The sequence below is a fragment of the Syngnathus leptorhynchus genome, chromosome 17 (assembly GCF_054491065.1).
Source record: "Syngnathus leptorhynchus isolate UIUO chromosome 17, UIUO_Slep, whole genome shotgun sequence".
NCBI classification, from domain to species: Eukaryota; Metazoa; Chordata; class Actinopteri; order Syngnathiformes; family Syngnathidae; genus Syngnathus; species Syngnathus leptorhynchus.
Genome location: NC_141211.1, coordinates 5,094,504 through 5,120,050, shown reverse-complemented (window position 1 = coordinate 5,120,050; position 25,547 = coordinate 5,094,504). Strand labels below are relative to the sequence as shown.

Below are 25,547 nucleotides of genomic sequence, written 5' to 3'. Positions count from 1 at the left end.
CCTTATCTTCTGGAAAATTTTCTGACCCCCTCCTCCCGCAGGGTGATGTCCACATTGAAATTCCCACTGAAGGTCTCTGATGAGCGCATTCAGATGTATCGCGCACGGAAAAGCCACTACCTGGTTGCCGCCATCACGGACGGAGATCACGAGCCCGAGGTGGACCCTTATGCCTTTGAGGAAGGAGATGTGAAATTCACATTTTCCAACAAAAAGGATAAGGCAGGTGGGGAGCGGGAGCCAGGCAAGAAACATAAGGTAAGGCTTGAGGGCTGGCTGCAACTAATGGATGTATTTGTCCTCTTTGTTAAAATGTCCTCCTGAACCTTTTTTTCTCTTGTTCTGTTGCTCAGGGAGAGAGCATTAGAAAAAAAAAATGTCCAGCCACATTAAATAGATTTGATTTTCTTCTATGCTTGTGCCATGGGCTAATTGCTGTACAGATTGACCCTGAACCAAAATTGCAACTTGTTACCATAACAACTACATCCGAAAAAGCTGAAAGTCACTTTCGTGTTCTATCAAAACATTTTATTTACACCCGAACAAAAGTTTCAAGAAAGATGGAGAAGTCTTTAATGCTGCTAACAAAATGGATCCCTTAATTTTTCCCTCCACGACCCCGCTATTTGACGAGTGGCCTCTGCTCAAAGACGCCTTTTCTTTTGATTTGCCGCCCAGACTTCTTCTCTCGAGTCTTCCCAGGTTTATGATTTTATTTTTATTCCATACTGTTTCAAAGGTGACAGGTCAAATTGCTTATATTCAAACTCAAAACACACAAAAAAAAGTGGTTTATTGCAATGAAAAGAAAAAAAAAAAACGTTTTGTCAAGCCTTTGTGGAAGGTCACAAGAGAAACCACTTGAACCGTGCTCACTTTGGCAGAGGTGGACGAGAGGGCAAGAACCCAAGAGAGGTAGAAAAATATCATCCTCATCATCATGGCGAGCAATACTTGCCCTAAAAATAACGGCTTGCTTTTTCCCTCATCCGCTTTCACTGCCTATGTCTATTGTAACAGGAAGCAGTCCAAAAATCCCCATTGTAAGTTGAGCCCAGAGGAACGCCAATTGCTTTGCCTGTCCAGGTTTCCTTCAGTTTGTTTTTCCTATTTGATCTGGCCTCTGTCTCCTTCCCGTTTTAAACATACAGGAAGCGTCATCGCTGCCTGGCCCGGCTGCCAGACCGGGACCACGGTGTTTTATTGAACGGCTGGCCGCACGTGCGAGTATGCTTGCGTGCCGCGGCCTTTGCAAACTGTCGCCCAAACACAAAGCAGAATATGACTCGGTCAACCATTAAATGTGTCCACCCAAATAAAGTTGAAAGGCACCTTGAAGGTTGTTGTTGATATTTACACCAAGATTGTTTTTTTTATTTTCCCCCATTGTAACTGAGTTGAGTTGAAAAAAAATTCTAATCTTATGAAAACAAAACTATAATGTTCCAGTTAAAAGTCCCAAAAAAATTTAATGGGGGAAAAAAAAAACGTTAGGAGGATAATATTGTTTCTCGAAAGAGAAGCTGTTAGTTCGACTAGAATAAAGTCATAATTTTCACGAGTTCCCACACAAATCGTAAAAGCAACAGTCCGAGACAAGTACCTGCTGTCTCCCGATAGAGATCTGTCAAATATTAACTGCTCTTTCAGTCCATGTGCCAAAACATTTATCATTATTTTCATCGTTTGGGAAGTTCACATACTTGACGAGCTCGCAATTGGATCAATTCAAACTGCTTCCCCCGTAACGGCTTCCTCAAGGTGCACAGTTAAGCAATTTTTGTGCACTATCCTGCACTGCTTCTTAAAGGGAGACTGATTAAACCCTGTTTTACGCAGGGAAAAGCCTTCCAGCATAAGGGAATCAATAGCTAGAACATAACATTCCCATTCCCAGCAAGAACTATTCAACACACACTGGCCCTCGTAGATATTGACGTCTGGGTGGGAGCCCATTCCTTGGATCTCCATTTCCCTCTGATCCACACTGGAAATCTCATTTGCCTCAGCAGAGGAAAAGTTGTCCTTTCTCCCCTCTTTTTTTTAACTGTTTACGCAATTCTCTTAGATTTTCATTCTTGCTATTATAGCACGTATCCTTAATCTAATTTGATTACGCTGTGTATTGATTTGAAAAGAAAATCAGTTTTGCGCTTTCTTAATGGATGGCACATTTGTTGTTTTGCAGATGATTTACAATCAAATTCTGTTTCATGGCTAATAAGGATGTGCCATTAGTTTTGTATTACATCAAGTTGTGCGTGTGTCCTGTTTATGGTTTAATCGAAAACATAACTTTTTTTTTTTTTTTTTTTTTAACACTCACTTTTTCTGTTTGCTTGTTCTAACAGGGTGAAGATGGAGGATCGGGTACATCCGATGGTAAGGCCGATTTTTTTTTTTTCTCTCTGAGTCTCCTTCTTGTTTATTTGCAAGACTTGGCGGCTGTTACACGGACACATAATCACCCGGGCGACCTCCAAATCTTTAAATAACACAGCATCTTGCTTTCTGTTCACATCTGAGGAATGCAACTTGGCAGTATATTTACTGTACGCATTGGCAAAAAAAATTGTTTTGCTTTCATATTCTTTTCAATTTAAACCTCAGATGTAAGCTAGCGGAAATAATCACTCCAAGATTTTTGCTTCTTGTTTACATTCTAAACCTGGCATTTTTAATTCCTCCTTTGCCTGCAGATCCTCAGCGGGCAGGCGCTAACAACCGCACAAGCCTGATCCATGAGACCGACCTCGTGGTTTCCATTAATGACCTTGACAACCTCTTCAACTCGGATGAAGACGAACTGGGGGTTAGACAGTGTCTTTATTTGTAACTCACAAATGTGTTTTTTGTCTCGTACTGAGGTGCTAATTTTTATGTTCTTGCTTACAGCCCGGCTCCAGACGGCCCGTAAATGGAACAGAAGAAAAATTTGGCAACAAGGAACCAAAGTCATCTACTTTGGACCCAGTATCCTGTATTAGTATGTATCTTTTACTTACTCTTTTTATTGTTCTGCTGTGCTCCATACATTGTTTATGCATTCACTGCTGTCTTTTAAAGTTGTAATTCGGACGATTTGTATTTTCGTCAGGTCGTTATTGTTTTCGAAAGATGCTATCGTAACAATAAAGATTACAGGTCTCACGGCACTGGGCATCCTGTGACTTATTCACTTATTTCCTTGACTTATTAATGTGACTACTACTACTAAAAATAATTATAATGATGGACCTTTAAGGTAGAATCTATAATCTGTCCATCTCGCATTATGAAAGCATCGCGGCACTGGGGGGGACGGGACTTTTTTTTTTTTTTTTGCACATGGAGGCATTTCAGATTGTTGAGTGACTGTACCGTGTTCACTTCATTTCGCCCCAAGGCTCGGCAGACCTGCACCAGATGTTTCCCACTCCTCCCTCCCTAGAGCAGCACATTATGGGCTACTCTCCGATGAATATGTGTAGCAAAGACTACGGCAGCATGGAGCCAGCTCCTGGCATGACCACGCTGGATGGACCGTCGTCTCTGGGGGGTCACTTCAAGATTGAGGTGGAGGAGAGTTTCTGTAGCCCAAAGCCTTCTGAGATCAAGGTGAGCCTTCAGCAGAATCCGAAACTTGCTGAATTAATGAGACACATTTATTGTTAAAGCCAGTGATGTCATTTATGTGAGTAAATGCTCTCTCCGGCATTTGACTTGAATATTCGGTCTATTTTTGCAGGACTATTCGTTCGTGTACAAGCCAGAGCTTTGCCAGACATTTGTGGGCTGCTCCATGTTTGCACCGTTGAAGTCATTACCCAGCCATTGTCTGCCGCCCATTAAACTACCAGAGGATTGCATCTATAGACCAAGCTGGTCCATGGGCAGGGAGATGCTCAATCCCATACCTGTCATGTCCATCCTCAACAAAGACAGGTATAGGGCTTTTTTTTTTTTTTTTGTGTGCATTTCACATTTTTATAAGCTATTTTATTTGAACAAAAGTCCACCGTAATGAGAATTAGATTGGGACTATTTGTTTGAATCATCAACCTCCTTAAAAGAAATGCTACTGTTTGTCAGATATTAGCTTAGGTTCATTTCCTACCTGAATAGTTGCACAAAGTGAATTAGATTGGATTCATCTTAATCAAATTAACCTTCCCAGTCAACTGAGGGCCACTCAACTATATTCTTATTCACATCCCGCGCAAATAGATGAGCTTTCCAGCCCTCAAATGTGCACTGATGTCTTTTTTTATAGATCCAAAATGCACACGTCACTTTAGTCACTGCTCATGTTGACTCACTCAGCCAGTGAAACATTTTTTTGTGACTCAAGCTGGTACCATCTGTGCCCTCACAATCATCCCTATTTCCAAATCACTTAGATCTTTCTTTTTTTTTTGCCACGCTGACTGATGTGAAATAGAGAACGCGTGCAGAATTTTTATAAATGCCACAGGGTGGCAATGAATGTTATGGCTCATTTCTACTGTGCAGTACATGTTGTGTTGCTGCGCAATTTGCATTTACGTTGTCACTCATTTGGTCTCTCCCTGTACACTTTCTTAAGAAGACTGTTCAGTTTACCAAGTAGCCTTAGGTCCTGCAAGAACTCTGTCGTGAAAAGGTGTTTATCACTGGAGGCTTGAGCACCAACAGCTTGGAGTTTATGTAGTTATTGTCAGACTACCTCTCCTACCTGCATTTTATTTTAAAACCTCTGCACATCCACTAGATATTTAACAGAAGTACATTTTGGTGCTTGTTGGCAAACACTGCCGTGATTTGTTTTGGGGGAGGGAAGCACAAGTCGTAAACGAAATAGTTTGTGCCTGAATTTAGATCACACAAAGCACAGATTTTAGAAGCAGCCTGATACATTTGTTAAATGATTTTGTATTGTTTTTAGAAGCTATTGTTGTGCCACCTCACATTTTCTTAATTACGTGGCCTTTGTAACCTTAAGACATTATGTCGCTGCTGATGTAAAGCTGTTCATGGAGGGAAACTATTTCCACTTGGCCAGCATCCAAATAATCATAGCTAACAATCTTGTAACAATGTGTCGGTGGTGCATTTGAGGTCACATCCTGTCCTGGCAGCAGTAACGCTGGGACTTCCTCGCAATGGGCCGGTGCCAGATGTGGTTGCTCACAGCTTGGGGGGGGGGGGGGGGGGGGACAATGAGCTCCCCTCACTCTCCTAACTGCTTCCTTGCGGTTCGTCACCAGCCTAAAAATAAGTCTTACCTCAGTGGGGCGCTTGAGGAAATGTTTTATAGAACATCTCTCTCTGAACACATTTTATTTGTGTATTTATTTGTACTTTTTTTTTTTGTGGCTTCTGTAATCCTCAGCGTGTCCACATTGACGTCCGCTTATTTTTAATGTGTTTGTCTGTCTTCTCCCCAGTAATATCCCGAGTGTGGGCAGCACCCTGGACCAGGACTACAACCAGACTTACACGCCACAAACTCACACCCCCTTCATGTCCAACAGCGCTCCACCAAGTAACAGCGGCACGGGCATTTTGCCTTCCCCCGCCACCCCACGATTTTCAGCCCCTACCCCACGTACGCCACGCACTCCACGGACTCCCCGAGGCCCCTCCAGCGTCCAGGGCTCACTCAAGTACGAGAACTCGGACCTGTACTCGCCAGCGTCCACCCCTTCCACCTGCCGACCGCTCAACTCGGTGGAGCCGGCGACCGTTCCTTCCATCCCGGAGGCTCACAGCCTCTACGTCACCCTCATTCTCTCCGAGTCGGTCATGAACCTCTTCAAGGACTGCAACTTTGACAGCTGTTGCATCTGCGTGTGTAACATGAATATCAAAGGAGCCGACGTGGGCGTGTACCTGAGCGACCCCATCAGCGAAGCCCAGGAAGCCTGCAGTTGCGGTTTCAGCGCCGTGGTCAACAGGCGCTACGGCAACGGCTCGGGCCTCTTCCTCGAGGACGAGCTGGATATCATCGGCCGTGGCTCCGACGTTAGCCGCGAGGCGGAAAGGCGTTTTGAGGAGCTACGGCTCTCCGGCGTAGGGAGGGGAGAACGTGTCCCGGATGAGCTGATTCTCCTGCTGCAGGATCAGTGCACCAACCCCTTTTCACCCATTTCGGGCCTGGACGACGTAGCGCCCACCCGTGGAGCGAAGGGTGGCCCCGTGCCACCCTGCGTTAGGGTGGAGGAGAGGGATTTTCACAGCGACTGCTACATGGCCCTTGAGCACGGCAGGCAGTTTATGGATAACATGTCAGGTGGAAAGGTGGACGAAGCTCTGGTCAAAAGCACTTGTCTACACCAATGGTCCAAACAAAACGGTGCGATAGATACTGTACTTAATTTGCCGTCCAATTGAAAAATTGTCCTGTCTTTTAATAGTCATTGCTTTTTTTTTTTTTTTTTCTTCCATTCCTCCAGCGGTCGACGTGAGTGCGCTGTGTTCTCAAGACGTGCTCCGAGTATTGATGTCCTTACAGCCTGTGCTTCAAGATGCCATACAGAAGAAAAGGACTGTGCGTTCCTGGGGTGTTCAGGGCCCGCTCACCTGGCAGCAATTTCACAAGATGGCTGGGCGGGGCTCATACGGTAAATCACTCAACGTGATGATGGGTTATTGCGTTATTGCCTGGAAACAGTATGCAATAACTATTATTTTGAAGCTTGACTTTTTTCATTTAAATAATAAACACAGAATTACATTCATTCATTCATTTGGAAACATAACGTGCTAATATTGAGAAAAGTCACCATACAGCAGAAGGGAACCAAAAAAAATTCACATTTTAATGTTGTTGCTGTCCTTTTCTGTTTTGCTCTCACAGGCACGGACGAGTCCCCTGAGCCACTACCCATCCCCACCTTCCTGGTGGGTTACGAGTATGACTTTGTGGTGCTGTCTCCCTTTGGTTTACCCTACTGGGAGAAGCTGTTGCTGGATCCCTTTGGCACCCAGCGGGACGTGGGCTATTTGGTGGTGTGTCCTGACAACGAGACTCTGCTCGGCGGCGCCAAGAGCCTCTTTAGGGACCTCACAGCAGTCTATGAGGTAGCTGTTGCATTGGACAAATATTTATTTACGTGTTCCTTCACCGGTGGAGATGATAAAATGTTCATCCGCATTTGTTCATGATCTTAATCTTTCTGCTGTCCCCTTCTTGAATGTGAATAAAAGCTCAATCTTTTGCTTTCTACGTTTCCCCCAAAGATGTGTCGACTCGGCCAGCATCGGCCCATATCCAAAGGCTACCCCGATGGAATAGTTCTCGTCGGTGGCAGCGGAGCTAAAAGTCTTGCGGATCAGCCCGTCAGCGACTGGTTCCTCAAGGCCGCCAGCAGCAACGACGACGCCTTCGCTAAGCTCAAACTCTATGCACAAGTGTGCCGACACAACCTCGGTAAGGCGAGACTTGTGTTCTCCGCTCCTTGGCTTCGGCGGCTCTTTATTCTAACATATCCGCTCTTGACCTCACTCCTTTCTTGTCGGAAAAAAGGCGAATTGAAAAAATGTGAAAGCGCTTGCTCTTTTATTTTCTAAAGTGCAAAGATATTCGCTTAGTAACGTATCCCTTTTTTTTTCCTCTTTGTAGCTCCATTCCTCGCATCACAACCGTTGGATAGTTCTCTCCTCACGCAACCGAGTCCCCCGTCGATATCTAAGCAGCCTTCATCTACGGGCTCAACCGGCCAGCAGGGCGCAACGCACGGCTCCTCGGTCCCCAACACCAACGGTGGCTCGGTATCGTCCGCCGGCCTGATGACATCATCCGGACAGCCGAACAGCGGGACGCAGTCTACCAAGGCCAGCTCTTTTACCCCCTTTGGAAGCATGGGCAGCCAAAGCCAGGGAGGTGGACAGCCGGGACAGCAGGCCGGAAGCCAGAGTACGAACACCTCGGGGGACAGCCAGACCCCCACAGAGCCCCCAGAAAGGTATGGCACCATACCTCGTTTCATCACTTCTGCTCCAAAGATCTGGACTGAAAGAAAGAATCATTCGATTTGTTTAGTAAAACAAAATTGTTTTGCACCCACAGCACTTTGGAACGGGACAAGGTCGGCGTACCCACAGATGGCGACTCCCACGCCATCACCTATCCACCGGCCATCGTTGTTTACATTGTGGACCCTTTTAGCTACGAAGATTGTGAAGGTGGTCCCGGAGCGATGCCGGCCCATTCCAGCGTGTGGACGCTCGGTTTATTACGCTGCTACCTTGAGATGCTTCAATTGCTTCCCGCACATATCCGCAATTCCATTTTTGTACAGGTGCGTCAATTTCTGTCATGAAGGAATTCTCTACCTATTTTCAGTGTTAAATTATAAAGCCTTCATTTTTTGGGGGGGGGATCCTACAGATTGTTCCCTGCCAGTACCTGCTTCAGCCCGTGAGAGGCGAAGAGCGCCACATCTACGTTCAGCACCTCAAGTCTTTAGCTTTCTCCGTCTTTGCCCAGTGCAGGCGGCCTCTGCCCATTTCCACCAACGTCAAGTCGCTGACGGGCTTCGGCCCGGGCTTAGCCATCGACACAGCACTTAAAAGCTCAGAGGTACGAGAAATATATTTTTCAACATTTTCTTTTACTTATTGTACTGTCGTGATCATTTATTAGTATTGCTACGGGGGTGGTATTGTTGTTGTTTTTTCATTTCTCTGGAGACATGACCTGACCTAAAATGATCCTTTCACCCGTGTGCAGTCCAATATTTTGAGCTCAACGTGTTTTTTTTTTTATTTGTTGGAACAAGACAGAGCGAACTTGTAACCCTGTGCGACTCCGGAGTTTTCTTTCCATTATCTGCTTGGCTAGCTTCACAAGAACTCCTAAACGAGGTTTTGATTCCAGCTTTAAACAAAGGAGCACTTGAAGTCAGGCTCCAATTGGGATGATTTCCTTCCTTCCTTCCTTCCTTGTAGCCACTGCTACATTTTCTCTTTATTGCACTTGCAAATCTCGAGATGCAACGCTTGGAAAAACATGAATAGGATGACATGACCGTTTTGTTCTCTATTTTGTTCTCTATTTCCTGCACCTGCATAATCTCTTCAAGTTCATTAATTCAACCATTCGCCTTTGCGCAGAGACCCGAGTGTGTGCGTTTGTACACGCCTCCGTTTATCCTCGCACCGGTTAAGGACAAGCAGACGGAACTCGGCGAGACGTTCGGGGAGGCGTCGCAGAAATACAACGTACTGTTTGTGGGATACTGTCTCTCCCACGACCAGCGCTGGCTCCTCGCCACGTGCACCGACCAGTACGGGGAACTCCTGGAGACCTGCATCATCAACATCGACGTGCCCAACAGGTAAAAGCGCTGTCGATTCAATATTAGTTCCAATTTTCCCGCCACCGGCTTCTATTGTCACCAACCATCATCTTGCCAGTTTTATATAAATACTATGATTTCCCTCATCAATTAAATCGTAGTTGTCAGAATAGCCTTTTTTTTTTTTCCCCCCTGCGCTACAGAGCACATAGCTATCAATCACACTTACTGCATGTATTCCTGTAAGTATGCGTTTGGACTAAAACTGCTGTTTTCATACTCTACTTTGACACATTTATGAACACTGAAAAATGTCGCTCAGGGCCAGGAGGAAAAAAGGCTCCGTTCGGCGCCTCGGTCTACAAAAATTGTGGGATTGGTGCTTGGGATTAGTCCAGATGACATCAGTGCCCTGGAGAGTGGTAATTGGTCGGCTTGGGAGGATAGGACACGGAGAGTTGAAAGGTAAGAACGTCGGTGGCCCTTCCAAAATTCTCAACTGTCGACACGTGTGACCCACTAGTGCTCCTCTCCTATTGTGTCAGACTGGAGTATAGTGCTAAGCAGAAGAAACCTTCAGTCACTCAGTCGCCGTCTGAAGGAAATGTGTCGAATGTGCGGCATCTCCGCCTCGGATACTCCCGGCATCCTTAGTGTGTGCTTAGTTGCCATGGAGCCCCAGGGCTCCTTCATCATCATGCCAGGTACATACGACCCAGTCTATGAATTCACTTCTCTCTTTCAGCGAGTCTGCCTCATCTGAGTCGTCTTCTCCATCCCTGTGTGTGTGTGTGTCTTGCGTGATGGATGTCACCATGCTTGTCACCTCCTAGTCCGAAGCGGATTGATGGCAGGGAAGACTGTGTACCTTTTTTGCTCATAAAGCACCAGCTCTCCGACGCCCATTGATCTCAATGCCGTGTGATAGAAAGCTCAATCAATGGGTTTATTTTAGGAAACAAGCGAGTGGGGGATTGTCGGCGCATCATAGCGGGATTGTGTGACGGAGTGTTGTCGGAATGAAGAGACCTACTTGCTTCGAATGTCTTTTAAGATCAAATACAGCTGTCATCTCCTCGTGTCCAACTTTACCATGGCTTAAATGTGAAATGAACGGCGGGCCGCAGTCATTGGAAATCAATGTTTTCCATATGATATGTAGCGCCATCCAATTTGTTATCCAAGAAACTATCCTGGGGTTTATTTTTTTTGTAATCTTTCTTTCTTTTTTTTTTTTTTTTTTTTTTTTTTTACTGCATCCCCAAAACATGTTCATTGAAGACTCTAAATTGCCCGCAAGTGTATATGTGAGTGCGATTTTTTTATTTATTTTTTTATTTTATTTTTTATACATTGTTTTATTCTGTTGTCTCATCCGTTAGACTCCGTGTCGACGGGCTCAGTTTTTGGCCGCAGCACTACTCTCAACATGCAAACGCCCCAGTTGAACACTCCCCAGGACACCTCCTGCACTCACATCTTAGTCTTCCCCACTTCTGCCTTTGTCCAAGTGGCCAGCTCCAATTACACCAACATCGACACCAACATCGACATCCTTAATGCCACCACAGGTCAGATGCACTTTGCTGTTCTTTGGAGTTCATTTACATTTGAAACTTGTTTTATTATATTCTGCTCCTTGACCTCTTTTTCTTTCTGTTCTACTCAGATGGATCTGACGGTATGGGCATATTTGATCTTCTGGACCCTGAGAACGAGCTGGTAGATCCCGACATCATCAATATCTCGCCCAACACGTCGCCGGTGCATTCCCCGGGATCCCACTATCACCATGGAGGCGATGACAGTAAGGTAGGACTCTTGAATCTTTCTTGCTAGCTTTTATTTTGAAGTCACAAGTCACCCAACTTCTCTTTAACGATGTTCATTTTGCAGGGCCAGAGTGCAGACCGCATGGAGTCTCGCGAGGAGGTGCCAAACCTCCTGCAGCAACCCCTTGCTCTCGGCTACTTTGTATCCACGGCCAAAGCTGGCCCACTGCCTGACTGGTTCTGGTCAGCCTGTCCGCAGGCTCAGAACCAGTGTCCACTTTTCCTCAAGGTATTGAGGCTGTTCATGAATGTCAAAAGAAATAAGAACATGTCCATTTGCAAGAAAGACCTTGGAAGCTTCATTTGGGACAGAGGTTAACGGCTTTATTGCAGTCAGTCTATTTGACACCAGCTCTTTTTCTCTCTGGCTCTCTCCTAGGCCTCTTTGCACCTCCATGTGTCTTCAGTGCAGTCAGATGAACTTCTGCACAGCAAACACTCCCACCCTCTTGACTCCAATCAGACCTCAGATGTACTACGGTAAACAGCAAGCAAACACGTCCATCCGTACACGGCTGCGATTGCGCTGTACTTTCATGACTTGAGGTCACAGGTCATTACTGCTTTTACCCAACTCTGATTCTTGATTTCTAAATGTGAATGAGGACGGTGAACACTGCAGATGACACACTTTTAAAAAAACAAAACAAAAAAAAACTATGAATAGTGATTGAGTACTATCCGTGACTCCAATACTTGTATTTTGTACCCTGTTAGATTTGTGCTGGAGCAGTACAACGCCCTCTCCTGGCTTACATGTGACCCGGCGACACAGGACAGACGATCATGCCTGCCCATTCACTTTGTGGTGCTGAACCAGATGTACAACTTCATCACAAACATGTTGTAGCCCGCCACAGGAGAGACATTTTTAAGAAGAGAAGTCCAAAGCGATAACTCCGTCGGGGTTTCATGACACCAGAGCGAACGAAGCACAGCGTTGGATCTCATTCCAAGATCAGTTTTGATGGTTGGTTGTCCCCTTGGCGCAACGACATGCACTCATAGATGCGGGAATACATTTTAAAAATGTAAAGGAACGTGGGAGAGCGACAGATTGGTTGTCATGTTTCTTTTTAACATGGCAGCATATGCACTGGCCAGTCTGTTTTGGGAAAGATGGAAAATAGATAAAGGGATGTACTTGATCAAGAAAATAACTTTTAAAGAATGGATTTTTTGGTGTGACAGCCTAAAATTCCTTTTTATTCCTTTGGATGGAATTATATCCAAATGAAAAGCCTGCGTCTATCTTATTTATTGTATCTTTTCAAATGTATTATTTCTTAACCGCTTTTATAAATATATATAGAGAAATATATAAATGGAGAAGGTTTATAACACCTTCTTGCTTTAAAGCAATTGGTCTAAAATATATGTAATCATCTTGTGTAAAAAAAAAAAATGGAGTAACTATTGCAGAAAAAGGAAAGAAAGTCCCAGTCGGTTGCTTTCAGAGTATTATTTTTTGTAATGGAGAAAGAGACTATTTGTATTGTCACAATGTACAGAAGAAGTGGAGAATTGTGAATTACAGCAAAGCTGTAGCTACATAGGAATTGTACAGCAATGAACTTCACTGTGTTCTAATAAAGAGGTACATTGTTGTATATAGTATTTTATACCACACATTTAGACACAAAAACCAAACGGCTATCTATATAGATAATTATATATATGAATGCCATGCCAGCAATTGGTGCTGTGGCTTCTGTTTTAGGAATAAAATGTGTCAACATATTTTCCCGTGCTTGTTGTGTTTATTGAGTAGAGGCGGAAATTGTGCATTTAGTAGAGGACACCAATAGAAAGGTAGGCAAATTATTATAACACTTTCACAGAGTGATCATGTTTCTTTTTATGTTTGATTTGCTTGCTGGTCCGACCAGTGTGACCACCAAACTCCCATTTATGGTGAATTTTTGCATTTGACTTGCAAACTGTTGACGTGGCCGAAGGTTGTTTGGGAGCAGCTGGCAGTCCATTCCATGTCCATCATTGCTATTTGCTGTCAACGACCTTTATAAATACGCAGTGGTCCTACTGTCGACTGTCATCACTCTGCAACTTCTCCCAGTATGCCTTTTGGCAAGATTGTGGAATTTGCAAAAATATTTTGCTTTATTAAATTTCCATTTTTACCATCCAGGTCTACACTACTGCAAACATAATTGGGGTTCATTCCAGGTGAAGAGTAAAGATATCAATCCCAGTCATGTCACACCTACGAACAATTTAGTCTAAATAAATAACCAAAATGATTGTCTGAACTTGTAAGGTTTTTATAGGTTGTACACAGAAAAATAAGGACAGCAGCTTCACAGAGGAACATCTAAATCAGTGAGTGTAATGCACCAGAATTGGAGAAGCAAGATATTCCATTTCCTTCTTTAAAAATTAAAAATGCATGATTACTTTTATACTTAAGAGCATTGGAGACAATGTCCTTTTTATACAGTACAAAGGGATTGAGTCAGTTTTCATATTTATTTATGTAATTATTGATTTTTTTTTTTTTTTTTACTATCATGTATACTTTACCAAAAGTACGTTTGTCACTTGATGGTGCGTTCACGTGTCAAGCAATGTCATAAAACAACGTTTCCTCACCTTTTTTTATTAGTTGTTTGCTTTTTATTTTATTTAAAACTAAAATTACTTTGCATATATTAGCAAGATAAAAGTAATGAACATAAATAAACACGAAGATCAACTAATGTCTCCTATTATTCCTGCAAATGTATGATAATGGGAGTCAACCCATACAACAGCGGGCACATTAGGTAGCCTTCCTCCGGTCTCCGCAGTTCGAGACTGCTCCGGCTTTCTTTTTGAGCTCCTTACACACAGACTTACTAATTTTTCTCTCTGTGCAGAACTGTCCGAGTGGAAATGGCAAGACTTTAGTGCTCAGGGTGTGGGAAATGCAACGCATTTTGAGAACTCTTATCAGTGACCGCTAAGGAAGGGTACTTTCTCGGACACATCTTAGCGCTCCGGCTTTGGGGCTCAGTCAGGTCCGGAGGCCTCCCTCCTAAACGTTAACCATTTCCGCTGCAATATTGCAACAAATTGAGGTAAGATAGTTACTGTTGCGTTTTACAATGTCCGAAGTGTGCTGTTTTTGCAACGCTTAGCAACCGCGTTGTTGTCTGGCTCTGCAGGAGCGTTAGCTTTTGCTGTTAGCTCTCCGGCTAGTAGCAGGCTAAGTCATCGCTAAAAGTGGCGAAAAAGTGAGAATACGCTTTACAAGTTGAATTAAAGCCATGCCTAACATGTTAGATCGCTTCTCTGGTGTTAACATTATGTTATGAGGTGGAATATGAACGTTTATAACAATCCCCACATACGTGTTAGCGTTTAGCCGAGCTGTCATTGTTAGTGAAGATAAAAAGCTGACAACAAGCTTCTCTGTTTACCATCACTAATATATTTGATCGTCTTCTATTCAATGCAATGTATTATTGAAAGGATCAAGTCACCTTATAAGACCGATCCAGCTACTTTGGTGTGAAATGTTCACGTGGTTCTGATGTTTCTTGTCGGTTTTGTTCTGACCGATTCAATTGGACCGCTCATTTGCTCCTGTGGTTTAGTTTCAGAGATGACAGACAGTGCAGGGCTGCAGTTTGTCAGCCCTTTTGCATTTGAAGCCATGCAGAAGGTGGATGTGCAGCGCCTGGCAGCCCTCAGTGACCCCGAGCTGAGGTTACTGCTTCCCTGCTTGGTGAGGATGGCTTTGTGTGCCCCAGCTGACCAGAGCCCGGCTTGGGCCGAGGACAAGAAGCTCATCCTCCGGCTGCTCTCGGGAGTGGAAGCTGTCAACTCCATTGTGGCGTTGCTGTCTGTTGACTTTCACGCCTTAGAGCAGGATGCCAGGAAGGAGCAGCAGCTCAGGTAATCCCCTCGTCACTTCGGTTTTATTTCAAATAAGGGAGTTTATTTCCTTTTTCGTGATGTGCGCCAGGCATAAAGCAGGTGGTTCCAATGTGGAGAGTATCTTGGTGTCACAACTGCAGCACGGGCTCACCTTGGAGTTTGAACACAGCGATCCGCTCAGGAGACTTCGTCTGACCCTCAGTGAGCTTTTGGCAATCATGAGTAAGGTACAGATCTCATCGTCATACTCAAACGAAATTATTCGGCAAATGCTGTTTCTGTTCGTTTATCAAAACAGGTAGTCAAAGACTTGTGTCTCTTAGGTGGCCGATTCCAATGGAGAATTCTTTCTGAAGTCATCAGAACTGTTTGAAAGCCCGGTGTACTTGGAAGAGGTTGCCGACGTACTTTGCATTCTACAAGCAGGTATGTAAATCTGTTAAATATACTGTAAAAATAATAATAATAATAATAATAATTCATCCTCTCCTGTGCATTTTGTCTGGACAGAACTGCCTTCCTTGCTGCCAATCGTGGACGTGGCAGAAGCTTTGCTGCATGTTCGCAATGGAGATTGGTTCCTTTGTTTGCTGGTTGCCAATGTGCCTGACAGCTTCAATGAAGGTAAATGCTCTGTCTTACATTTCTGATAACGCGAGCAAAGTTGACTTCATCGACGATATCAGCTTTAGATAAACCTTGTCCGAATTCCCTCAGCCATTTCTTAATGTTTTGTTAAATTGCTTGAAGTCATTTCACACATTGTACGCTGGCTGCTCCAAATAGAGAGTTAGTGAGTTGCTATTTAACAAAGAACATACTTAATCTAAAAATCAATGGGATGCTTTTCTCCAGTGAGCCAAATAAAATATATACAGCTGCAGGTCCCGCCGCAGCTTTTGGGAACGCCTGGTCTAAATTTCTAAGCGGGCTGAGATTAAATACAAACTCCCTTTTTATAGGAGGGTGCATTTTCCCCCCCCACAATAAATGATGCATATTCAATGTTGTGATTTCAGGCACGACTTTATTTAAGAATTAACCGAGTGTGACCGTGACACAAGTCTAATATCCCATAATCGCACGTTGACACAAAGCGAGCGAGCCAACTGGAGATGCGTGCGCTTGTGTTTGCAGTATGCAGAGGTTTGATCAAGAACGGAGAGCGTCAGGATGAAGAGAGCGTTGGCGGTCGGCGCAGGACCGAAGCCCTTAGGCAGCTGTGTCAGATGAACCCTTCACAGGCTCTCAACATCAGAGCCATGGTGGTCAGTGGAAAACCATTTTTGAATACCTACAGAAAAGAATGTATCAGGATCAGTCAGTTGTACCACAAATGGCTTTTGACATGACCAGAAATAAAGTTTTCTATTTGTATTTTTTTCTTAGGTGGAGCAATGTCATCTTCCTGGCCTGGGCGTGGCTCTGACTCTGGATTACAAACCAGACACAGCTGATGAGGCCGTCAGCCCCTTGGTTTCTTATGTCAGCGGTCTGCTGCTTGGTACTAACAGCAAAGTCCGTACGTGGTTCAGCATGTTCATTCGCAATGGTCAACAGGTGAGTTCCTTCGTTTTTAATTCAGGATAACGCCGAGCATCATTGTCACATTGAAGTCACTTGCACGCTTTGACATTCTCATATAGCCATCATCCCTTTTTTGGAATATCCAACGTGTGTGACCTTTTTGTTTTGTGCCCGCCTTATCGTCCCCATTGAAAAGGGAAACGGTAATTTTCCCCAAATAGAAGTATGCATTTAAAATAGCACAACAGCTTCAATTGGCCTCGCTTATCTTTCCAGCTACTGACATTTCTTTTCGGTTATGGAGAAGCAGGAGCTCTTCTCTCTAAATGCCATCGCGTCTCGTATCCCTTTTGAAAAGATGCCATTGAGCCTTTTCTCAGCCATGAAGAAAAAGGCTCTGCTGTCGCAGAGAAACAGTTTATAATAAGGTCTACTCTGAATTCTCAATTGCATTTTTTGCTCGAGGGGAAAAAAAAAAAAAAAAGAATTTTTTTGCTCCGATTGTAAGATTGCTCATCATCTCCTGTGGGTTTTTTTTTCTCTCCCACTAGAGAAAGCGAGAGAGCAGCTCAGTGCTGTGGCAGATGCGCAGACAACTGCTGCTGGAGTTGGTCGCTATCTTGCCTCGCTCACGCAGCACGCACGTTCCAAACGACGGCGACACGGATGACGAAGGTGGCTTCGGCTACTCGGGCCTCAGAGAAGAGCATGTGGTGAAGGCCAGCGCTCTGCTCCGACTCTACTGTGCTCTCATGGGCATCGCTGGTCTCAGGTAAGGCAACGTCGCTCTTATCGGAAATGAACGCCTTTGATTGCGCTCCCGTCCCAGACCAACAGACGAGGAGGCAGAGCAGCTTCTGCAACTGATGACGAGCCGACCTCCAGCCACTCCCGCCGGCGTTCGCTTTGTCTCCTTGTCCTTCTGCAAACTATTAGCCTTTCCCACGCTGGTCAGGTACAACATGTTCAAATCACTGATCCTGAAATGAAGCACATTTCTATTTTCTGATTTTCGCCTGCAGCCGTTTTATATTCTTGAAGTATAACACGTCTCGTGTCTCGCATGCCTCTAGCACACCCGAGCAGGAGCAGCTCATGGTCATGTGGCTCAGCTGGATGATCAAAGAAGAGGAGTACTTTGAGAGGTAAGAAGGTCTGCAATTTTACTTTGTGGTTGCCTCCATCCATGCTTTTGTATCTTGGTTCTTGTGTGATGTTTTATCAAGCACAACCCAAGTCGATCTATATGTTGCCCATAATCAATCATTTTCTAATTGTAAACTTTGTTGTGTGGAAAAAGCAATACATTTTGGTGTAGCGTGAAAATCCAAACACGTCAATTGTAACATTACTGTGAAAGTGGAAATGACTGACCGATACTCGCTGAATAACTACGGTCCGGTGTTTAATAGAAATAACGATAATAACATCGCCCTATATGTCAAATAAAAATAAACCCATATGAGTTTTTATTGGGCTTTGTTGAGAAATACAATAATGATCCCCTTGCTGTTGTGTCTATCATTTATTTGCCAATACAGTCGTCGAATTTTACGGTTGCACTCAAAACATAATGCTGTATTCTTTGCTGGCGCTTTGGAATCTTATCCTGAAGCAATAACAAATCATAAAAAGCGGATTGTTTACATGCTTTGCTGATGTCATTCCATCATTTTTTTTAAATAAAGTTCCAAATAGATGTCCTGTGAAATACCGGCTTAAGAACCTGTTTCTCCTCTGTTTGTCCCCCCCCATCCAGTGCTGCAGGTGTATCTGCTTCTTTCGGAGAGATGCTATTACTAGTGGCCATGTATTTCCACAGCAACCAGCTCAGCTCCATTATTGAGTTGGTGTGTTCTACTTTGGGGATGAAGGTAAGATGATAGGTAGGATGAGGACAGTGATCAATACCTTAACGTGTCTGACCGAATACCGCCCCCCCCTTCCCCAATGCTGCAGCGGCACATGAAAAACGAAAGCACTAATGAAACACTTTGAGCATACACATACTGTGTCTTTCAAGACACTCCGATGTCCCTGCAGCAGTTTTGCCCCTTTTCTAACTTATTAAGTGTACTATTTTCTCCCTCATGTGTGCTAAGTGGTTTTCCCATCTCAGTGTATGTTCCACTAAGATGTGCAATGTAATTGGATTTAGAGTCTGTTTGTTTCCGCCCCCAGGGCAACCCTATCAATTCACCATTGTGCCTGCCAAGAAGTGGGGTTTTTTTTTTTCCTTTTTTTATGAAATATGAAAAGAGGAAATTGAAAAATAGCAATACCTTCGCCGATGCCTCCGGGTTGTTTTCACTCGTAGTAAAGCTGCCACGTTTCATCTTTTTCTACCATAGATTGCCATCAAACCGAGCTCTTTGAGTAAGATGAAGACCATCTTCACGCAGGAGATCTTCACAGAACAGGTGCTTTTGTAATCTCATGAACATTTTAATACCTTTTTTTTTTTTTTTTGGTAGACTCAGGTGATTTAAGTATATATTTTTTAATTTTCTGTTTGTTAATTTGCATTGGCTGGAGCTGCACAAAATCGTTTTTTTCCTCCTCTTCAAATGTTCATTGACAGGATGTGTTTTGGTGTGCAGGTGGTTACAGCCCATGCAGTAAGGGTTGCGGTGACCAACAATCTAAGTGCCAACATCACAGGGTTTCTCCCCATTCACTGCATCTACCAGCTGCTCCGAAGCCGAGCTTTCACTAAGCACAAAGTGTCCATTAAGGTAGACATTTTTCAGTAGAGAATTGCGTCCAAGCATTCATGTTGGCATCTTTGTCTTCTAAGGACTGGATCTACCGTCAGCTGTGTGAGACAAACACCCCCATCCACACTCAGCTAATACCCCTGGTTGACGTTTACATCAACTCAATCCTCACTCCGGCGTCAAAGGCCAACCCCGAGGCCACCAACCAACCAATCACAGAGCAAGAAATCCTCAGCATCTACCAGGGCTCTTCTGTCGTAAGTCATCCCGAGTACTTCACAATTTTATGACCTTATCCAATAGAAAGAAAATGCGGTAGCTAAATTCAAGGCACGAGTCATAAAATCATACATTATTGCTGTAATAGATCTTTTTCTCTGCCTCCTTCTTCTGTTCACATTATGATGACTGCAACTGGAGAGAAATTATGTTGTTGTTTTTTTGTTTCTCTTAGCAAGGGGACAGTAGTCGAGGAGGACGACAGCGCAACTCCATCACGACCCAACTCCTTATCCTTTACTACATCCTGTCCTATGAGGAGAATCTGTTAGCGAGCACCAAACAATTGGGTGTGTAAACTTTCCGTGGCACTCTTCCTCTTTGTCCTCTTAGTTTGTAGGCTTTTCTCTCTCTGGACATGCAGCCACTTATCCTTTCCAGTGTGTTGGCAGCTCCGTAGATAATAAATGGTGGCCTGACAAACAGCCAAGTGAAATGACTCTGGGAGATAACTAGGACAGCTTGAGGTTAGATTGTAACATTAGCAGTTAGTCGAGCTGGTATGCATTTCCTTTTCATGACAAGCTTGCCCTTCATTAGGGCAGATTTATGAGAGTTTATGCCCATCCCTTTAATTGGTCTGTTTACCTAAGTGCTCCCACAGCCTTCAAGCAAAGAGTAATGGAAGCCATCAGCAGCGCTACTGAAATTGTGTCAATAGAAAGTCACCTCTATTATGTGCACCAGACTAAAAAAAAACAAAAAACGTTTCCCTTTCATCTTTTGACAGCCCTAATGCAGAAGAAGCCCAAGTCGTATTCAGCAGCACTGATGGATCAGATCCCCATAAAGTACTTAGTTACCCAAGCTCAGGGATTGCAACAAGAGCTCGGGGGTGAGTTAGCACAAGATTTGATCACAATGAATATTCTTTTCTATGATTACATAGGAAAGCAGACGGGGGGGGGTTTCAAATGTGGCGTTCTTGTTCCACGTTGCCAGGTCTGCACTCTGCCTTGTTGAGGTTGCTGGCCATCAACTACCCTCACTTGTGTCTTGTGGAAGACTGGGTGTGTGAAGAGGAGGTAACGGGCACTCTTCCCCTGCTGAGGAAAATGATGCTCCCCAGCAAGACGTGCAGATACACCCAAAGCCAGCTTCACCAAGGTGCGCACCTTCTCACTTTATTCCTCTTCAAATGGTGCTGCTTAATTTGTGTGCGATAACGTATTTGTCTGGCAGATGCTTTTTATGCAAGGAAACCCAATGAGGCTTCACACTTCTGTTTTTTCGGTTTGTTTTCTCCCACCCAGCCTTCCAGAAGTTGCCATCCAGCAGTCCGAGGTTGTTGCGAATCTTGGAGCAGTTGACACTTCTCACACCGGGAGACCTTATCCCTTATTCCGAGTCCCTGACTTCCAGCATGGCTCTGCTGCTGGAACCCGCCGTTCCTCGCCGCACCCTGCAGACGCTCAACAAGCTCTGGATGGGCCTCAACACCGTGATGCCCCGCAGGTACACGATGTGAAATGAATGAAATTTTCAAGGCCGCACTCTATGTTGGAGAGAGAAAATACTGCGATGACCCTTGTGAATTCTAAATATAACGCTGCGAGAGATTTCGAAAGTGGAGCAGAGTGTCTCTGCATTCGCTAATGATGTCATTCTTTTTGGCTTTTAACATAAGCTTGCTTTGTCATATTTTGAATTATATTCGTGATTTTTAATTAGGGGGGGGGGGGGAAACTCCAAATAACCTGGATTTTGGGCCCTTGGTATGGTTTCCGTCATTTCAGTGAAAGGTTATCAACTGCTCTTGAGTCAGTGGCATTTCTTTTAAAGCGGCGTTAAGTTGCTGTGAGACACAATAAATGGATTAAATGAAGACCTGCGGAACAAGAGTTGTTGCACCCTTGACCTGGAGCCGCTTGCTCATAGATGAATAGATCAGTGGTACAGAGCAAAGCGAGTCTTGTCGGCCCTCATCCAAAGCTCTGGACAGTAGAGGGTCACGACCGCTGACTTGACAGGAGCACTGAGCAGACATCCTATTGATCCAAATGGGTCTCTGCAGGGAAACCGAGGTAGATTTCCTGAAAGGAGGAAGTTAAAGGATTGTTACCAATGACAGCTTTTATTAATTCAGGAGGAAAACACAGCAATGTCTGACTTTGTGTTTGCCGCTTGTACACCCTCAGGAGTCTGGAGCTCACCGTTTATGGATTATGCTATTAAACCCCAGTGAAGCAACCGTTTTGTCACTTCATACTGTTATATTTCTTAAAAGAGAGTGTTTATATAATCGATAAATGTTACACACAGTGCACTGTCAAATAAAATGTATTCCAAACAGCAGCTCCCTAAAGCAACTAGCGGTGTTTGTGTTTCAGGTTGTGGGTGATGACGGTGAATGCTCTCCAACCTTCGGCGAAGCTGCTCAGGCAGCAGACGTACACTCAGAACGACCTCATGGTGGATCCCCTCATTGTTCTACGTTGCGATCACAGAGTGTACAGGTACGAGACAAATTCGACCCCATATCCAAATGATCCACCCTCATTAACTCTTTGAATGGCAGCCATTTCCCCCCGCCCAAAAAGTGCCAGACAATTGAGCGCATTCTAACTTCTGCTCTTTTTAGATGTCCTCCATTAATGGACATCGTCCTTCACATGCTGAACGGCTATCTGCTAGCATCCAAAGCCTACCTGCACAGCCATTTAAAAGAGACGGCAGACTTTGATAGACAGAGCCAGACAGTCTCCAACCTAGGTGTGCCTGGACAGCCAGATACACCTGAGGTCACCAGGGAGGAGCTCAAGAATGCCCTTTTAGCTGCTCAGGTATTTCTTACATCATCAAGACTAATTCGATTCTCAGTTGGTTTGGTTGTGATTTCCTGATCATTTCCCTGTTAAATCCAGGATAGTGCAGCTGTCCAGATTCTCCTGGAGGTATGTTTGCCAACCACTGAGGAGCAGCAGCTGGGATGCAGCACGGGGAGCCTTCTGAGGGACATCGGTGGCCCCGTGCCAGCAAAAGCCGAACAAAAAAGCCTGCTGCTCAGAGCCAAGGAGGTTGTGAGAGATGCTGAGCCAGAGGGAGGCCTCCTCAGTGATTTGAGGGAGGTGCAGTGTCTTATCTGCTGTCTCCTGCATCAGATGTTCATCGCTGACCCCAATATTGCCAAACTCGTCCACTTTCAGGTAAGTCCATGCGCAAGATATCAATTATGGTCCTGTGTTGTTTTTTGAGGGGCGGGGTGAAACTGTACCAAAAATCGATTGATATTTTCAATAATAAATAAAATTTGTAATAATATCCAGAATATGACAGTACAAAAAATTGATTGTCATATTCTGGATATTATTATAAATATCATCTGTAATTTTGCACTACAAAAGCTGGCACAAACACTTCTATAGACCCCCTTCATGTGACGTCACGTTTTAGCTGGAGGCCAAAGAAGGGAAGCCATAGCTCATTTTATGTCGACAAATGTCATTTTGTTGAGGTATTGGTTGTCAAAACTGTGAAAGCAAAAAGTCATGAAATATTGAAATTATAATATATTTCGGTGCTGCCTTTGTTCCGGCCGTTTGCTCATCTCGGTACCTGAAAAGTACAGCTTAGGGCACTATTTTCTTTTTGTGTCCACTTTGGTTCAAGCCAGTGTTTACGTAGGCTTCTTTTACGCACAACAACTCAACACAACAAACTTTGGCGGCTACGGTGGTAGAGAAGAAGAGCGAGTTCAAAAGAAGAAAAAAAACGTCTCTGTAATTTGGAGCTATTTTGGATTTCAAATTGTGGATGAAGAGCAACACATTTTTTTTTGCAAAACATGCCACAAGAAAGTTTCTTCAAAAGGCGGAAGCACTTCCAACCTCTTCCACTATCTGCAGCAGGTGAGGTGTTTTGGCGACCTCCGTATTGCCCGAACATTTTATTTTTATTTTTTTTATTTAAAGCACATGTCACCCATTTAAATATTATTCATTTGATTTTCACATGCTGCCTAAATGTGAATCTTTATAGCTCACCTTTTTTTGTTCTTTGCATTTATAATGATATCTGTTTTCATTTCATACAGCTGTAGAAACACGCAAGTTATTATATTTTAATATTTATGATCACGGAGAGTGCCTTTCACATTTGCCACGTAAACATTCTGTTGAAATATGCTAACCTGCATTTTCGAGCACGCGGAATGTTTTTCGCCTCCAGCTAAACTGCACCCTATAAATGACGTCACACCGTTCAGAAACTATGAAGGGCCTATTAGATGCCACATGACCAATATTATTATTTCTAATGACCAGATTTTTACCTATATGGTCTTTTCCAGGGCTATCCTCAACCTCTGCTGCCTCTAACAGTGTCAGGTATCCCTTCCATTCATATCTGTCTGGACTTCATCCCAGAACTTTTGGCCCAGCCCCAACTGGAAAAGCAGGTGGGACATCCCATGGGGCCTTGCCTTGGCCTGGCTTCTGCCATCTGTTTGCATATTACATGAATACTTCAGAAAACACATCAAATATGTGTCTTACCAGTTGTGCATGTTATCTTCTGACAGATCTTTGCAATCCAGTTGTTGTCATATCTGTGTATCCAGTATGCACTGCCCAAATCGCTCAGTGTGGCGAGGTTGGCCGTCAGCGTCATGGGTACGCTTCTCACAGGTCAGGAAAAAAAAAAAAAAAATCTTCCCCATATCACACACTTAGACCTTTTTTTTTTTTTTTTTTTATATATATATATAAATGAAATTTTGCCCACATAAGGCTGTCTTGAAATTATTCTGTGCGTTTTTGCTGCCACCATCTGGGCATTGTCACGTAGTGCAGCATTACAGGTCTATAACAGTTTGGTGTGTTTTCTTCTCATCAGTGCTGACCCGTGCCAAGCGCTTTGCCTTCTTCATGCCAACTTTGCCGTGCCTAGTAGCCTTCTGTCAGGCCTTTCCGCCACTCTATGAAGATGTGACCGCCCTTCTTGTACAAGTAGGGCAGGTTTGTGCCTCTGATGTGGCCACCAAAGCCAGGGACATCGACCCTCTCATCGCTCGTAAGTACACGTGAATGCCGAGCTGTCAAATTTCCAGAAATATATCGAACAAACGCACATTTTCCTTGATAGATGATCCTTTCTATTTGATCCTTTCTGATTAGGTTTGCAATATCTAAAAGAGAAGCCTCGGGATGTTTCGGTAGAAGGAGCAGGCAAACTAGCTTTACCCCAAAGAACAGCAGAGGAACTCGGAGGAGCCGACCCGGATGTTCAGATCTGTTACTGTGTCGAAGCTACATTTATGGACATTATCGGCTCCACCCTTCACGGGTTATAAATCAGACGGACAATCGATAACAATATGCACTCATTTGTGTTTAATCTGATGGCTCAGGTGATCGGATCCTAATGCTACGTTCTCGTTGCGTGAGGAAGCGCTTCACGTACAACGGATACAACCGACAATTAAATAAAAAAAAAAAAAAGCGCTTTGATTACCGTGAAGGTATCGAAGGGCTATAGTAAAGATTGTTAGAATTGATCAATGCTCCATCTTGAGCAAATGTAAATTAATAACGAGTTGTACAACAGGTTAAATTATGTTCTTACAAATGTAGAAAGTGACACACTGAAATGCTAAGGGCCAATTTTGATGACTGCTTTTTTTTTAACGCATGTAAATTTGTTTTAGTACTGTGTCATAATGTATTTGTTTGTAATAAAACAAAAAAATGCAATTATTTTCTTAATGTGGCTGCTTACTAAATAAACTATTGCGTCCTCTTAGCTATATCCAGGTAATTCACCAGAGGGCAATCTTGCCTTAGAAAATACAACAGTTCCTCTCTGTTTAACTTCACTGAATAATACATATTCAGAAATAAATATCAACGTCTATAATATAAATATAAAATATCCCAAACGTTTAAGCTAATACGTTGTTTTTTTTTTTACAGCCAATTAAAATCTGCACTGCATAAAGTAGTTGATTAAATTAATTACTGAGTGATGAAGTAGAACAAAAACCCTCTAAAGGGATTTTAAAGGATTATTTTTTTGATGAATGTCTTACCAGTATATGGTTCGTGAATTATTAC

The 25,547-nt window shown here is 43.8% G+C and overlaps 2 protein-coding genes across 4 annotated transcripts in view; both read left to right on the top strand.

The window, feature by feature from the left end:
• Positions 1-12,835, top strand: part of med13a (mediator complex subunit 13a) — a 40,646-nt gene extending 27,811 nt beyond the window's left edge. For both annotated transcript variants that reach the window (XM_085935174.1, XM_085935173.1), the window contains 21 exons: positions 42-258; positions 2,355-2,385; positions 2,703-2,815; positions 2,899-2,989; positions 3,389-3,600; positions 3,731-3,927; positions 5,409-6,316; positions 6,417-6,584; positions 6,821-7,044; positions 7,204-7,393; positions 7,586-7,928; positions 8,033-8,264; positions 8,354-8,545; positions 9,079-9,302; positions 9,586-9,728; positions 9,809-9,967; positions 10,646-10,834; positions 10,933-11,075; positions 11,160-11,324; positions 11,475-11,575; positions 11,813-12,835. In XM_085935174.1, coding sequence (XP_085791300.1) covers positions 42-258; positions 2,355-2,385; positions 2,703-2,815; positions 2,899-2,989; positions 3,389-3,600; positions 3,731-3,927; positions 5,409-6,316; positions 6,417-6,584; positions 6,821-7,044; positions 7,204-7,393; positions 7,586-7,928; positions 8,033-8,264; positions 8,354-8,545; positions 9,079-9,302; positions 9,586-9,728; positions 9,809-9,967; positions 10,646-10,834; positions 10,933-11,075; positions 11,160-11,324; positions 11,475-11,575; positions 11,813-11,945 — 4,375 coding nt within the window. In that variant the 3' untranslated portion in view covers positions 11,946-12,835. The remainder of the gene's footprint in view (positions 1-41; positions 259-2,354; positions 2,386-2,702; positions 2,816-2,898; positions 2,990-3,388; positions 3,601-3,730; positions 3,928-5,408; positions 6,317-6,416; positions 6,585-6,820; positions 7,045-7,203; positions 7,394-7,585; positions 7,929-8,032; positions 8,265-8,353; positions 8,546-9,078; positions 9,303-9,585; positions 9,729-9,808; positions 9,968-10,645; positions 10,835-10,932; positions 11,076-11,159; positions 11,325-11,474; positions 11,576-11,812) is intronic.
• A 1,001-nt stretch (positions 12,836-13,836) lies between these two features.
• On the top strand, positions 13,837-25,190 carry ints2 (integrator complex subunit 2). 2 transcript variants are annotated; one of them, XM_085935176.1, is made up of 26 exons: positions 13,863-13,878; positions 13,972-14,172; positions 14,692-14,992; positions 15,063-15,201; positions 15,298-15,400; positions 15,485-15,598; positions 16,112-16,242; positions 16,364-16,534; positions 17,053-17,273; positions 17,331-17,456; positions 17,575-17,646; positions 18,261-18,375; positions 18,853-18,921; positions 19,102-19,236; positions 19,299-19,475; positions 19,673-19,787; positions 20,228-20,332; positions 20,440-20,604; positions 20,751-20,952; positions 21,828-21,953; positions 22,079-22,280; positions 22,362-22,643; positions 23,786-23,893; positions 24,017-24,122; positions 24,331-24,507; positions 24,612-25,190. In XM_085935176.1, exons 3-26 carry the CDS (start codon positions 14,700-14,702, stop codon positions 24,785-24,787), a joined length of 3,630 nt encoding a protein of 1,209 aa, XP_085791302.1. In that variant the 5' UTR covers positions 13,863-13,878; positions 13,972-14,172; positions 14,692-14,699; the 3' UTR covers positions 24,788-25,190. The 2 variants fall into 2 exon arrangements, with proteins under 2 accessions (XP_085791301.1, XP_085791302.1); XM_085935175.1 differs by having other exon boundaries at positions 13,837-14,172.
• The last annotated feature ends 357 nt before the right edge of the window (positions 25,191-25,547 follow it).